The 14,920-nt window shown below is 41.2% G+C and overlaps 1 protein-coding gene across 1 annotated transcript in view; it reads right to left on the reverse strand.

Annotated features, from left to right (window-relative positions):
- SPTBN5 (spectrin, beta, non-erythrocytic 5) overlaps positions 1-14,920 on the reverse strand; it is a 93,313-nt gene that overhangs the window by 32,156 nt on the left and 46,237 nt on the right. The window contains exons 34-38 of the mRNA XM_010080305.1: positions 8,771-8,875; positions 7,613-7,798; positions 3,073-3,228; positions 2,252-2,443; positions 1,513-1,608 (exon numbers count right to left, since the gene is read on the reverse strand). Coding sequence (XP_010078607.1) covers positions 1,513-1,608; positions 2,252-2,443; positions 3,073-3,228; positions 7,613-7,798; positions 8,771-8,875 — 735 coding nt within the window. The remainder of the gene's footprint in view (positions 1-1,512; positions 1,609-2,251; positions 2,444-3,072; positions 3,229-7,612; positions 7,799-8,770; positions 8,876-14,920) is intronic.

Consider the following 14,920-nt stretch of genomic DNA (forward strand, 5'->3'; position numbering starts at 1 on the left):
GATTGTCCCAGGCTTTTTCAGTAGGAGTCACGTTCAAGCTGATAGTATCTAAGGGCAAGAGTTTCCCGTGGCACATAAAATCTACCCTACGCTGACTGGGATACTGGGTTGTTTCTGCCTCTTTCACCATCCTCCTTTTTGTTGGTACAACCGGTAGCAGAGCCCTTACTCCATCCCTTAGCTCACAGTTCAGCTGGTGAGGACTGAAGGGCCAATTAAACATCCCTCTGCTTCAGTAATTCCCTGGTGCTGAAGCTTGAGTGTTTTGGCTCTCTACACAAATCCAGTACTAACACATTGTCACAGGAAATTCTGCTGGCCTCTGGAAGGGGGAGTTCAAGGGTTTTCTTCCAGGTGTCATGCATATCTATACTGTTACTTTGCATAGAAGAGGACTGTCACCTTCTGCTATTAGGCAACAGAAACAGAAGAAGGGAGCTGCTGTAACAAGAATTGGCAACAAGATAACAGGCCAACAAAGGAGAAAGAATATTAGGAGAGAACATCAGAGTAAGCCTCACTCACAAAGTCCTGATATACCTCTTTATAGACATTCCTCACAGCTTCCAGACTAGCAAACCAGCACAGTAATCTTTCTTGCATGACACTCAGTCCAGTTACTTCTCATCTGTAGCAGTTCACACACAGAGAACAAGAGGCTGCTGCAAATGCATCCTCTCAGTGTATGCCCTCACAGCTCTCAGGGTGGGAGCTGAAGCACATCACAAGGAGGCCCTTGTTGTGGCAGAGCCTGTTCCCCAGCATTCCCAAGGTTTGGTGCCCAGGTTAGCACATCTCACTGCAGGCAAGAGAGGCAGCTGGCATGACTCAGCAACAGAAAAGAGGGTCAGAGATCTCAGCACAGAAGGTGAACTGTGCAGCTGTCTTCTCACATGGCTGCTATCCAAATTGTAAACCATTGCTCTGTTTGACTAAATGTCTGATCATTATGATTCATGACCTACAGCACGTGCTGGATAAACAAAGTCCCCCGAATATACACGCTTCATTTGGATGAAGGAATATGGGAAATTTGACTGTTCCTCAGGAGGAAGGGAAGGGAGAAAGTGGTCTATTTTTTTTCTTTTTTATGGTCTTGTTCATGGAAGGTCTACATCAACTTTCAGATTCAAACGACATGGCTGAAACAACTATTTTTAACCACTTTTGGGTGCAACTCACTGTAACATGCAGACTGCATGAACCAAACTGGAAATTTGCTCAAATTCAGGATCATGCAGCCAGCTTTGCAGTCATGCAATGGAATCCAAAATTTTAGGTTGTGTCATAAGTGCCTGACAGCTCTTGTTTAGACATCATCAAAGCAGAAGGCACAATAAGGGAATATTCTTTTTTAATGGCTTATCAAGTGGTAGTGCTTCCTACCCCTCCCTGATCTTTCTCCTCCTCAGGGTACTGGAACTGTATTTGCTACCTGAATATACTGCTGAGCTGAAAAGTTAACCGCTGCTTCCAGCCACACAAGGAATGTGCATTGGAAACACCTCTTACCCCTGATGTTGCTCCACGGAACTCATTCAGCTTTTTCATGAGCTGCAGGCAGTGTTCATAGTCATTTCCCACATCACCTACATTAATCATGACTTCCTGGGGAAATAAGCAGCAGACAGACAAACATTCAGGCTAAGAGCACAAGAACACAGCACGTCCCAATACTTATGCTGATGTACTAAGTTCTGTGACGTGTCTCTAAATCACTGACCTACAGCTTCTGAAGCAATCTCTTCTTATCAATAGATAATTATGAGACTTAGTCCCAGCTCCCTCTCCAATCTATTACTGATTATGGAAGCAACTTCTGAATTAAAAATTAGTGGATCAAGTGACTCTTCCTTCACTCTTACAAAGAGAAACTTTCAGATTTGATACACTATGAGACTGAGTGTCAGTTGCCAAATGCTCCAATCTCTTCCATTCCAGTCTGCTTTCATTTCTCTGTCTCAACAGACACACAAGATGATCACCAATAATCACAATCTGTTTATGCAGGCATTTTACATGTGAACATGTGCTAATACTGTCCAACTGACTCTGGCAGAGAAAGACTCCAGAAATTTTTTAGAATTTGTTGAACCATTCCTTCCATTACTGTTTTGTAGAACATGTCACAATCCTTCCCCGAAAAAGCCACTAAGAAAATATCCTGGAAGATGACACATTTATGAGAAGTTCACTGCTAAATAGCAAGTCTCTAGTGTGCTGCTTGGGTTAAATACTGGAATCCATTTACCTTCTCCCTGATCCAGGCTTCCACCCGGTCCACCTTCTGGAGAAATTCCAGGAAGTCCCGGCTGTCCTCCAGCATCTTTCCACGGATAGCAACAGCTCTCTTCAACTTCTCCCAGTGCTCCTGAAGCATGCGGACTTGGCGACGGATCTCTCCTGATTTTGGGTGGCCTTTTGATACCAGGGCTTCTCCTTTCTTCACATTCAGAAGGCGAAATTAGAAATTAATGTTGCCACCAATTTTTAATGTGATTACCACATTACATGACCTTTCCAGAAGGACACTCTAACTTTCCTAAGCTGGACTGCACAATAAATTACTAATATAAATTCCTACCACCCAAATGATACTGCTCAGCTGGCAAGCTTTTACGTCTGGAGGGAATCAAGAACACTAGGATTTGAATATTTCTCTGACAAGAATGACATTCGTGGGGTGGAAGCACCAAGAGAGGTATTACACATGATCACGCCCTTCAGCTATGTGATTCACACAGTTTCAACAAGAATGTTCACAAATTGGGCATGAAATCCTATTTACCTTTTGTACGACTAATCACCCCAAGCAAGAAAGAAGTCAGTCTTCCTATTTGGGCAATAAGGAAAGATGGAAGTTCCTTGGACAGAGCAATCAGCAAATCTCTCTATTGTAAATTAACAGCACTACTTTTCCGTGGCATAGCAACTGGGTTCTTGTCACACAAGTGGGATAATTGCTATGGAAGTGGTGAACAAGCTACCCTTCCTTTTCATTCCATCTATCTGTCCTTCTTTGGATAACCAGCAATAATCTGTAAAAAAACACTAGCAGAGTAAGAAAGTTACCTTATTAACAGCTGTGATGATTTCTTCATTTGCTAGAATTTCTGCCTCAAAGACCTGATGTTTCTGCAGCAGCTTCATTTTGTCCTGCAGATTGCTGGGGTCTTGTACGGAAGGATCTTCCAGCTTCTGCATGCGCTCACTGATCCAGTCTTCTGCCTGCAGCAGAATGAGGCATCAGAGTTAGTATGACATGCCGTCCTGGGGTGTCCTCTGAAGACATGTCATTGTTCTATGCAACTGCTTATACCTGTGTTAGGCAGATTGAGCTGGAAGCTAACAGCTGAGGTGGCTCTCCAGTATCTGAATTATTCTACTTGCTAGGAAATAAAAGCAGGTAGGAATGTAAATAATTTTTATCTGATCACAAGAATAATGAAAAATTCCTTGAATATCCTAAATTTTATCAGAAGCCATAAACAGATTATACAATCTTCTAGATTAGATATAGAGATTCCTTGAGCAGATATGCAGACTTGACATTGTAGACATCTTTAAAATGAGATTATGACAGCTGAACCTTGGATTTATGGCTCTGAGTTTCCTCTCCTATCTCTGTCATTGACCTACCTGCAAGCTGGGTTAAGATTCTTAAGAATTCTATGCCTCACCTACAAAACAGCACTAACATTTCCTGATCTCAGCAATGTTGCGAGATCTAAATGGAAAATACAAGATAAATCATAGAATCATAGAATGGTTTGGGTTGGAAGGGACCTTAAAGATCATCTAGTTCCAACACCCTGCCATGGGCAGGGACACCTCCCACTAGCCCAGGTTGCTCAAAGCCTCATCCAGCCTGGCCTTGAACCCCTCCAGGGATGGGGCATCCACAGCTTCTCTGGGCAACCTGGGCCAGTGCCTCACCATCCTCACAGGAAAAAAAATTCTTCCTAATATCTAATCTAAATTTACCTTCTTTCAGCTTAAAACCACACCTCATCTACTCCCTGACAGAGTCCCTCCCCATCTCTCCTGTAGCCCCCTTTCAGCACTGGAAGGCTGCTATAAGGTCTCCCTGGAGCCTTCTCTTCTCCAGGCTGAACAACCTGAACTCTCTCCGCCTGTCCTCATATGGAGGTGCTCCAGCCCTCTGATCATTTTTGTGGCCTCCTCTGGATCTGCTCTTACATGTCCATGTCTCTCCTGTGCTGAGGACTCCAGAGCTGGATGCAGTACTTCAGGTGGGGTCTCATGAGAGTGGAGTAGAGGGGGAGAATCACCTCCCTCAACCTGCTGGTCACACTTCTTTAAATGAAGGGTTATGTGTTTCTCCTAGGAAATTCTTTTTTGGGGGATTTAAATGTATGCAGAATAAAATGGACAACAGGATAGTAAGTTTTCCACAATTTTCTTTAAGGTCTGGTAAGTATTAGCCCTTAGCACTGAAGGAAATACTTTCTATCCATCAAAACACTGAGAACTGAACACCTGACATACATTGTAACTGATCCTGTTGTCCTCACACCACTGAAGTACCCTAATGTTTTGACAACACAAGAACAGCAAATTGAAGCCAGCTTTATCAGTTTCAGAGCATCTTGGCTGTCCTTGTGAAACTGCACTACATGCACACAAGACCTGACAACTGGAAGATTTTATCAGTTAATTAATGATTTGAATTGTTGTTTCAGCTGCTGAAATTCTATAAAAAATAACAGAAATAGCTTTCACTAGCGGCACGCTCTCCAGAAACTGTTCGCCTCCAAAGCACAGTGAGAGACTCAAGAGACTCAAATGGGAGCCTTATGTCAAAGCTGCCCAGGACAGCACACTGTCATCTGCTGCTTTCGTTTCTGACAACCTCCTCACAAGCTAGGGCCTTCTCCCATTACCCAGCCACACATCAACACTTTAAGGTCACTTAACTGACTTCTCATTTGTATGCAAGAGGCTCATCCATAGTTAGGATAAGAAACTAATGACTTTATATAGTCACTTATGGGCGAATTCTCTCCAACAGTGAGACCAGCGTTAACACTCAGTGAAGGCACACAGGACCAGTCTTATTTCTATGTGACTCATAAAAAATGTAGGCATTACTAATCTAGAAACCTACGTTTTCAAAATATCAGTCAATATAACTTCAAGAGCACAAACTTTTTGTAAATGACACTGATTTTTAATAACAGAAATATTTAAAGCATATAAAGGGATGTGCCTGTTCTAGACATTTAGAGATAACAATTAATTCTCTCTCTTACTCCTCTGAAATAAAGGAGTGGCTTTCATTCTCTTGTACAGATGATGAAAGGGAAAGGAAGTTAAGAGATTAAGTTAAGTTAATACGATGAGCAAGTTTCAGAGTCAGCATTAAAACCCACAGAGAGCTTTGCAAGTCGAAACTTTCAACTTTATGATCTTTCCTCTGCAATAACTTAAATAAATCTACATATTTCTAAGTAGCAACCTGTTCATGTGCCTTCCACGTTAACACTGAGGTACAGACTTTGTGACAGCAGGATAAGGTATAAGTCTGTGTCACTTCTGGACTAGAAAAGCACCCCATTTCTACTGTAGGAGAGTGTGTCCTATTTTGTGAGCTGCATGTGATCTCCTGGTTAGTCATTGCAGGTTCTGTGCAGAAAAAAAATGAAGTCCTATGTCATGAAAAGGGTCCAAACTGTAGCAGCTGGCCTTCTGAGCAGATCATATGATGCTGAGCTCTCCATTCTCTCATCAGTAATCACAGACTGTGTTGTCTTTGTACTGATGTGCATAGCTCTTTGTGTGATTGCTGCTAGAGAGTAACTAGGAGACTTTTAACGATGACAGCGATCACTATTTTCTGCTGACACAAAAAATTCTATTTGATCAATTGAAATGACTTAAGGTGATTGCAGGAGGGAGGGTTTTCAGGGGAGTGGTACCTGAGCTACGGGACTTGTGCTCCTAATAAGTAAGAATAAGCAATGACCTCATTGATTTCACAGCTAAACTCAAAACTCATCTCTCCAATTTCACATCCCTTTGGGGACTATTCTCATACATAAACTCGTACACACCCACAACATCATTAAAATCAAATTAAATATTCCATTCTACCCAACAAAGAGGGAGAGAGATATTACTGTAATTTTTTGTTTTTTAAATTCCTTGGTGGCATTCACATTCTACAGCAGTAGGCAATGAATTTAGATTGGTGAGGTGAATGAGCACATAGTTTGAGAGCAAAAACTCCCTATAGAAGAACTCTTGGTTGAATTCATGTGAAGAAAGTGGATGAGAAAAGAGAAATGTACCTCACTATAGAGGGCCAAATCCTCTGCTATAAGTATGTGATTCAAGAATGAAGGGAGACCTCGGCCCAATCACTGATTTGACAATGACAGAGAGAAGGGAAGAAATGCAGAAGTATTCCTACTTGATGGGTTGACTGTATCTCTAGGAAGGCCTTGACAGCTTCTCTGACAAAGAGGATGTTGGCCTTTCTGTGACCTTTCCATCAAAGGTACATTGCCCTTTTGAAAATGTTAGCACTGCAATGCACGGTCCACTCCACCCACTCCCCTCTGCTAGTCCACAAGGGGGACTGGCCATTACTGGTGGACTGAGTCATGTGATAGGAAAAGTAGAGCCAAATAATATGAGTTAATATTTGTCTGTGTAAATAATTCCTGATAAAGGAATTTTATTTCAAAAAAACAGCATGCATCCCTGTCTCTTTTTAACAGCCATTTATTCCTTAGATTACTGGGTTTTTTAAAGAAAATAAATTTAGTTGTCAGGAGCAACTGTATTACAGGCATTCATTCACCTTTGGTGAGAATCGTAATTTGACCTGTGCCAGGATGTGTTTTTTTCATGGGCTGGGAGGTGACAAGCACCTGCAGTTTTTCTTTAAACCATGGAGAGTGATTCAGGGGATGCAGCAGCAGAAGGGGTGCATACCAGACCAACAACAGCATTTGCAAATGTCCCTCTGGGCCTGTGTGCTGTTGTTCAGGCCAGCACACTGGATGCTAGCACATTTTTTAGTCACACACATTGTGCTGCCCTTTGAAAGACGGAGCTAGTGTGTCTCTCCAACAGCAGTGCCAGGAGCAGAGCTACTCAAGTTACAGGAACAAGGCCAGAACAGGAGACAGAGACGAACATCTTTTGCAGAGACCAGTCTACAGTAGCTGAAGACCTGTGCTAAGTTACAGCACTGTTTTGAAGGTCTTCAGTGAACACCCACTAGTACAGCTTGGTGCCCCTGTTGTAATGCTCTCCACTTTGTATTCACCCTGATTTGAAATAACTTTTCCTTCCCATCAAAGGAAACAAGGTAGTAGCTGGCAGTTTTCCTTTTATTAGTTTTATTTTAGCAGAGCTCCTGATGTGCAAAGCAGCTATAATGCATACAATGCCACAATGATGGTACAGTAACAACAATGGCATTGGAGCACCTACCCCTTTGCACAAGTGTGACAGAACAGGAGTTGCCATACCAGAGCAGATTAACAATCCACCTCATTTCTGGCAAGGGTGAGCACTTCATCCAACAGAGGTAGGCAGCTCCTCTGCCTTCCACCCCCATCCCAGTCTAAAACTCTCTTACCTCTTCCAAGTTCTGGTAGAAAAGTGCCAGAAGAAGGGCAGTCTGCAGCTTCTCTCTCCTACTCTGGGATAAAGCCTTGATCTGCTGCTTCCTCTCACAAATGGCATTCAGTTTGTGCTGGATCTTTAGCCCTTCCATTCCACCAAGGTTTTCTAGCCTGCTGGCCTGTTCTTGAAGAGACATCATCTGAAGAGGCAACAAATCTGAAATTACTTTTATGCTTCCAAGAGGTGTGAAAGAAACAAAACCCAGGCTCATTTTCACACCTACAATATTCTCTTTTTTTCTGGAATGAACCAAGAATAGCAGGGACAAGTTAACCAGCATTACCCCCACCCTCACCCCATACTATGTTACATCTATGACATCCCTGTCATTGGTCTCTGTAGTGCGTCCTGGCTACTTAAATGAATTAAAGCTGTGGCTCCAGGAGTCACTGTGCCACTGATCATCCAGTGCATGGGATCATGGAGCAAGCCTAACACCCATGAGTGCTCAAGTTTTATTGCTTTGTGGAAATCAGGTGTTGGAAGGGTGCTCTCAACATGAGCAGTCAGTCTGGCAGGGAGCTGGCATGGGTTCTGCAACCTCATTCCTTCTGGAGTACCCAGGCACAGCCCCAGGTTTGAGTTTAGCCCTAGCCTGGGTGAATTACAGCAGTGGCCACCAGCCAGGCAGATTCTTTTGCATGCTGGAGGGCATCTATTCCAAAGGTGCAAAGAGGCTAGCCAATCTGGTACGGACATTGTATACCAAATGTATATTTAAATACTTATACAAGTCAGCCCCTCTGACGTACTGTATTTTACTTGCTTTAAAAGTCACTGATTTTTAAATGGAAAAAGCCAAAACTTATTATATCCGTAACACACAATATGGCTTGCTTTAAATATTTCTTCTGGTAAGTCCCACTATTCAACCTACTAAGTGGTTTTTCTGTATACTTCAAGACAATACAGGCAGAACTTGTGTATGGAGTGTTTATCGCTTGTTCTCTACTGCTCTGACTCTTATTTCACTAAGCTTCCCCATTTTCGCTTTGGTTCAAGCAGATCAAGCATATCACACCTGTCAGCAACTTAAAGTGTTGCCATATTTGAAAAAAAATAAAAATCATTCCAGCTCACAGGTTTGTAGAATATTTGTTGATTTTTGTACCTTCTCATCTTGTGATGCCAGAAGCTTCTCAAAAGCCTCATGTTTCCTTATCAGTTGCTCTACTTCATCCACAGAGCTTCCGAGGTCACTGCTCTTCAAATAAATCTATAAAAAAAAGTTGAATATTCTTCTCAGTGGACTAATTATCACATAAGTCTAATTCATAAATATGAGAAAAGTATGAACTCTACAGTTGAGAGTACACTTGAGAGGAAAAAAAAAAGCACAGAAGGCAACTGAAATTAGAAATTAACTAGTAGAGCTCCATGGTCTTGAGTAAGAAAGAGAAGCATTAACAGGTCCAGCTAAGGAAAGTGACTTATTGCTGCTTATCACCATCACTAAGTCACAAGGCTGGTAGTGAACTCCAGAGGTCTAAGAGTGGAGACACTATTTATCAGGTAGTCTAGAGATAGGACAAGGGGTAACAGTTTTAAGATGAAAGAAGGTAGATTTAGATTAGATATTAGGAAGAAATTTTTTCGCTGTGAGGGTGGGTAGTCACTGGCCCAGGTTGCCCAGAGAAGCTGTGGATGCCCCATCCCTGGAGGGGTTCAAGGCCAGGCTGGATGAGGCTTTGAGCAACCTGGGCTAGTGGGAGGTGTCCCTGCCCCTGGCAAGGGGGTGGAATTAGAAGATCTTTAAGGTCCTTTCCAACCCAAACCATTCCATGATTCTATCCATGTAATCCAAAGCAGGATCAACACTGTCATGTCTGACAGATGTCTGTATGATTCCTTCTTAGACGACTTCCAATAACAGAGACTTTGCAGCCTCCCTGGGCAATTAATTCCAGTGCTTCATCACCTTTACCATTAGCAAGATTTTCCAAATATCTAGCCTGAAAATGCATTGCTAACACTTCACCTCATTACCGTCTGACCTCTCCATCACAGAAAGGAGATAATTCATTTACATTTGCTTCAGCCTTGCACATGTTTGTAGGCTTTTTGCATACTGGGATTTCCATCTTCTCCAGGCTAAAACTACGCCGATCTGATCAATCATGCCATGAAGGTGGTGTCTTCTGGACTCTGATTATTCTTATTGCTTTCCTCAGGGTTTTCTCTATTTCTGTTTATTTTGAAACTGGGTTCCTAATACTTGATGCAATAAGTGGCTATAAGCAATAAGGCTGCTAGAGTGAAGGTAGTGAAGACAGCAGAGAGCTTGTGTGCTTTTCAACTGTAATCTTCAGCATGCTTATCATTTACACAATACCATGAACTAGAAGTAGTTCATCTTGCAACCTACTATAAGCTTCCAGAACCTTTTCAGAAGAACTGCTATCAGACCAGCTTGTCCCCATCCTATATTTATGCAGCTGATTATTCCTGAAAAATGTCATAGTTTGCACCTGTACCAAGTGCATTACATCTGTTATTTTTTATTAGGCTATCTTTCCAACTTGCCTGCATTAATTTTATTTACTGTCTGTCCTATCAGTCTCTGATGCAGAAAAACGTTAGTCTAAAATAACAAATGCAGTTTCACTTTTAACATTGTGAAGACCTTTTCTAACTAATCCGCATACATCTCCAAGGCACCACAGTGTTTCTTGACTCTTTTCTGGTGTTAATAAAACTGACTGCCCAGTTACTTCTCCCATGCATTCTGTTACATTCAGTTTTGTCAAATGCAAAAGAATAAATAATGTAGCTATCCATTATAAAGAAAAGAATAAGCTTTTCTGCAGGCCAGTAGAATTTTTTTTTCCTGTGGATTTAACCGCTCACAGTTTCTTCCCTTATTCAATGACAAGACAAAAGGGGACAAAAACCCCAATCAGAGGCTCTGATGGGACATGAACAAAAATTACCTGTGGACGAGGTTCACAGTGGAGTGAATATATCTGGACAGATTTTCAGAGTTCAGGCTGCTACAAAGGACTGCATTTATCGGTTGGGACATAGCACTGTGTAATCCATTCTGTGAGCTCATGGAATCATAAGTATTTGGACAGGGATGAAAAATTCCAACCATTAACTCCACTTGGGTAAAGTGCAATTAGCAGAGATGGAAGAAAAATTTGAGATCAGCGGTACAGTGTGAAAGAATTAAGAGGCAGGAAAGAAACAACACAACTGCTTATAGCTTCAGAAGAGGGCTGGTAGAGAACATTGGCAAATCTGTGCCTTAAAACCATAGAGATGCACAGGAAAAGTGTGCATCTAGAGGGAAGCACACCTAGAGAGATCGCTCTTGCTTTGCAAAACATTACAGTTCTGTAGCAGCCTAATAGGGTGGGGTTTTTTTATAGCAGAGAAAAGATACTCTTCAGCAGCTACTTTAGAAAAACAGTAATGATGTTCATGGTCTGAACAGAAGGACTGGATGACTGATTAACCCACAGGGCATCTTCTGAAGGAGAGGTTTCCCAGGCATGTGTTATGTGCAGGGCAATCCACACCTCCTTGTCAGGGTTTGAAGGCACCAACAGGCTCTGGCAGCCCTGATCATCCAGCCCCCCTGCTCCCATCTGGGGTTCCCTCTGAGGCTCAACCCTGGCCCCAGTCCTGCCTGAGGTGAGTTGAGAGGAGGCTTAAGCACTGCCCTGGTCTTCCTGGACAGACCTCAAATTTCAGTCATTACCTCACTTTGTTGCCTTGATCTCCAGGTGGTCGATGAACCTTGTTGCTGCAGCTGCCACTCAGCCCTCCTTGGCAGCTGTGGCTAAGAGGACTGACAGACAAACTTGGCCTGACTTTCTAGTTCATTTTTTGGTAGATAATGAAAGGAATATTTTGTATATATAGAAAAACGCACAGAAGAATATCATGCCCACGCCAGATGTTCAAACTGCTCTATACTAATCCATGCCAAGCATCAGAAGAGAGGTGAATAAATCCCAGTGCTGTCAAGAAGAGGGGAAGGCCACTGTAAAACAGGCCAAAGTTTTTAAGAAGTCCGACCTATAAACCACCAAGATGCCTAAAGAAATACATCAACATTAATGCATCTGTTATGCCTCTGTATGTTAAATACAACCCCCATCAGAAGGCAGATATTCTGTCATTCAAACTTTAATCCTTTGATCTATCCTACTCATCAAGTATATGAAATTATGACAGATTTTTTTTTTACAGGTTTTTTTTTTTACAGTGCTTTTGGATTTGGTTTGCTCTTGTGGAGGAAGATCTCCACATGTGTGGGCTCCAGGTCTGTCTTCTGTAATGCTTTGTTAAACTAATTATAATTACCATCCATATTTACACTGTTTTTACTGACACTGAAATAAAAAGTTATTGGCTGAATCTAACTCACTCCTGTTGGGGGTACACAAACATACACCCACATGCTGCATCCCTATTTTAGTATTTTAAACACTGCTTTAGAAGCATTGTAGCTTCTCTGTCATATTTAGTGGCTTATCTAACATTTTTGGTCAAAAAAGATTTGCCTGAAGAAACAGAAAATTCCCACAATTTTCCACATATCACTCCAGGATCTTTATTTAGTAACTGCTAGCAGTGAAACTGCAAACTCTGTGATACCTGAAGAAATGGTCAGCCATTAGTTTTCCTGCTCATATATCTGTGGTGGAAGAAAAAGGCAAGGGACATCTACTGGTAAAAATGGTTGCTTTGGAAAAAGAGAACAGAGACACCTGAGAGCACGGGTGTGGGATGGTGAGTCGTAAGCAGCTGCCACTGGAGTGCTCAGTGCCTTGCTCTCACTGAAAATCACTACACACAAATAACACTGAGCATTCAAAACCTCATTCCTTAAGCTGTTACAGCAGTGGAAAAAAAGTCCTGCTGACTTCTGAAAGCTTTGGACCAGGTCCTCTAAGTAGAAGCCTGTACAAATACTCTTGGGAACCCAAGTTTTAATACTGAGAAAGAAAACTGGTGCACAAAAAGAAAACTGGCTGCATACATTAGAGGAGAGTCAATGGCAATGTGCCTAGAAGAAAGCAGCCTCAGTAGCACTACAGAGCTACTCGGAGAGCTGGCAAGGCAAAAATTTTCCATTCATCTTTTAAACAGAAATCTTATGACAGCAATTGCTAGAATCAGAACCACAAGATTTTTTTCATTTCATCATTTGTTATACCAATCTGAAAGCAGAATGGAAACTGGCTCTCACACCACAATGCTGGCCTGGGGCCAATTACATCACTTTCTGGCATATTTTTAGACAGGTCCCCAAACTCCTGCTTTGAATGAGATGTGTTGATTTTAAATACAAAATATTGCATAGCTCTCCTCAGGTAATCTACCAGGGTCTCCCACAGCATGCAGCAGGTATAAACTTTCTTTCAAGTTTGTTTCTGTTATGAATCATGGCCCATCATCAGGAATTTAATGCTCAGCCACAAAAAGCACCAAAGACTTGACCACTCGCTATATAATGGACTTGTTTTTAAGTGAAGACTTGCAAAGACGGTTCAAACCACAAAATGGACTTGGCCCTTTTTAAGAGTTAAAATGGAGCATGTAACAAATAGCCAAGTTATTAACAATGCAAAGCACAGAAACCAAGTTCTTAACCCTACTTAACTGGAGTTTTTCACTATTTCTGAGCTCACTGCATAGATTTAACCACACTGTCATAAGACCTCTTAACATACAAGTTAACGCAGAACTAAATGCAAAGTCCAATTAAAAAAAACCCAACATTCATTTTAAATAAAACAGGAATATATTCACACACATGTCACAGCACAGGACAGCTCTAGCTTTTGGAGCAATACTGAATGAAACATTTCAGTCATTAGGATAACTAATCTCTCTGGTAGCCACAGCTTCACATTTATACACACTGGAAGCTGACACAGCCCCAAAAGAAATTTGTCTTCCAAGAAATATAATTTTTATTTCTCTAGAAGTAAAACTATTTTAAGTATTTGTGCAAATCCACTCCCTTCTCCTGCTTCTGCTCTTCACAGCATAACAAACTCCACAGATATTACCCCCCACTGCCTGCCCTGGGCTTGCTGCTGAGATTGCTGTAACTCCACTGAAAATTTTTCAGCTCCAAGCATGTACTAAAAGCCAGAATTACTCCAAGTTTTAAATGCCTTCACTTAAAGCATGTAATGAAGCCCAAACTCTGTGCCCAGATAGATAACAACAAGGTTTGATCTGACCTATTTCTAAAAAAGTAAATGCAAAAAAGAATTAATGAAAAAAAAAAGTTTGTTTTAGCAAAGTAAATAAATGTGCTTAATATCATGATTATATATGTTTCACAAATATGTTGTACTATGCTTCATTTCAGTAAAAGTTATAACAAGGTATCATACTATAACTGTAAGTGGAACAAAACACACTGAAATAGTTTATAAAAAAAACACATACACCTTTTCTATCATACTGACATAACTATTACTAGCCTCTGACCTCACAATCTAGATGCAAAATTCTAATGTTAAATGTTTTTAAAATTTCCTTCCCCACTCCCACTGCATGCTGTCTCACTGGCATAAGAATATAATTATCTGATATTGGAAAATTTTATGGGAAAAAACACAAAGAGAAGTCAGCATTTGTTTTCCCATAACTGCTATGATCCCTTCCTCCCACCTATCCCCTCTTTCCTCAGAATTCACAAGCTTGACCTCTGTCCTGTAAGTAGTAGGTGTTAGACCAGAATCCTATGCCCATACAACATCATAATTAAAATATTTATATATGAAAGATATGGCTGAAGGCAGACTAAATTCCTCTTAAACTCCTCATAGTTTCTTCTCCTAGAAACTTTGCTGGGATATCCAAATTTGAGACTAAATTCCCTTAATTTCTCTCAGGAAGGGTGGTACCTCTTTTTCTAAGGGCAAAAAAAAAAAAGTTTTCTTCCTACACACCTAAATATTTCGTGTTTTGAAAACAAGTATTACTTCTAAAAGTTACAAAACCAGGAATTAACCATTTAGAAATATAGCATAACGACAGGTAAGAAAATGAAAACAGTGAAACAGAAAAATCTAAGAAAAACTATGCTGACGATTTGTCCCAGGTCTCAGACTGACTAGAAGATAATAAAAACAGTTCTTGGCTCTGAAGTCTTGAACCTTCAAAGTGCTGAGCACTATGGCCCAATTATGCAAAATCTGCAAGCACGTGTATGGTATTGAGCATGTCATGTTGCCAATAGTACTCCAATGGTTAAAATGATCAGAGCGCTCAGCTTCATTTAGGATGGATC

Source organism: Pterocles gutturalis, unplaced genomic scaffold (genome assembly GCF_000699245.1).
Source record: "Pterocles gutturalis isolate BGI_N339 unplaced genomic scaffold, ASM69924v1 scaffold8854, whole genome shotgun sequence".
Taxonomy (NCBI): Eukaryota; Metazoa; Chordata; class Aves; order Pterocliformes; family Pteroclidae; genus Pterocles; species Pterocles gutturalis.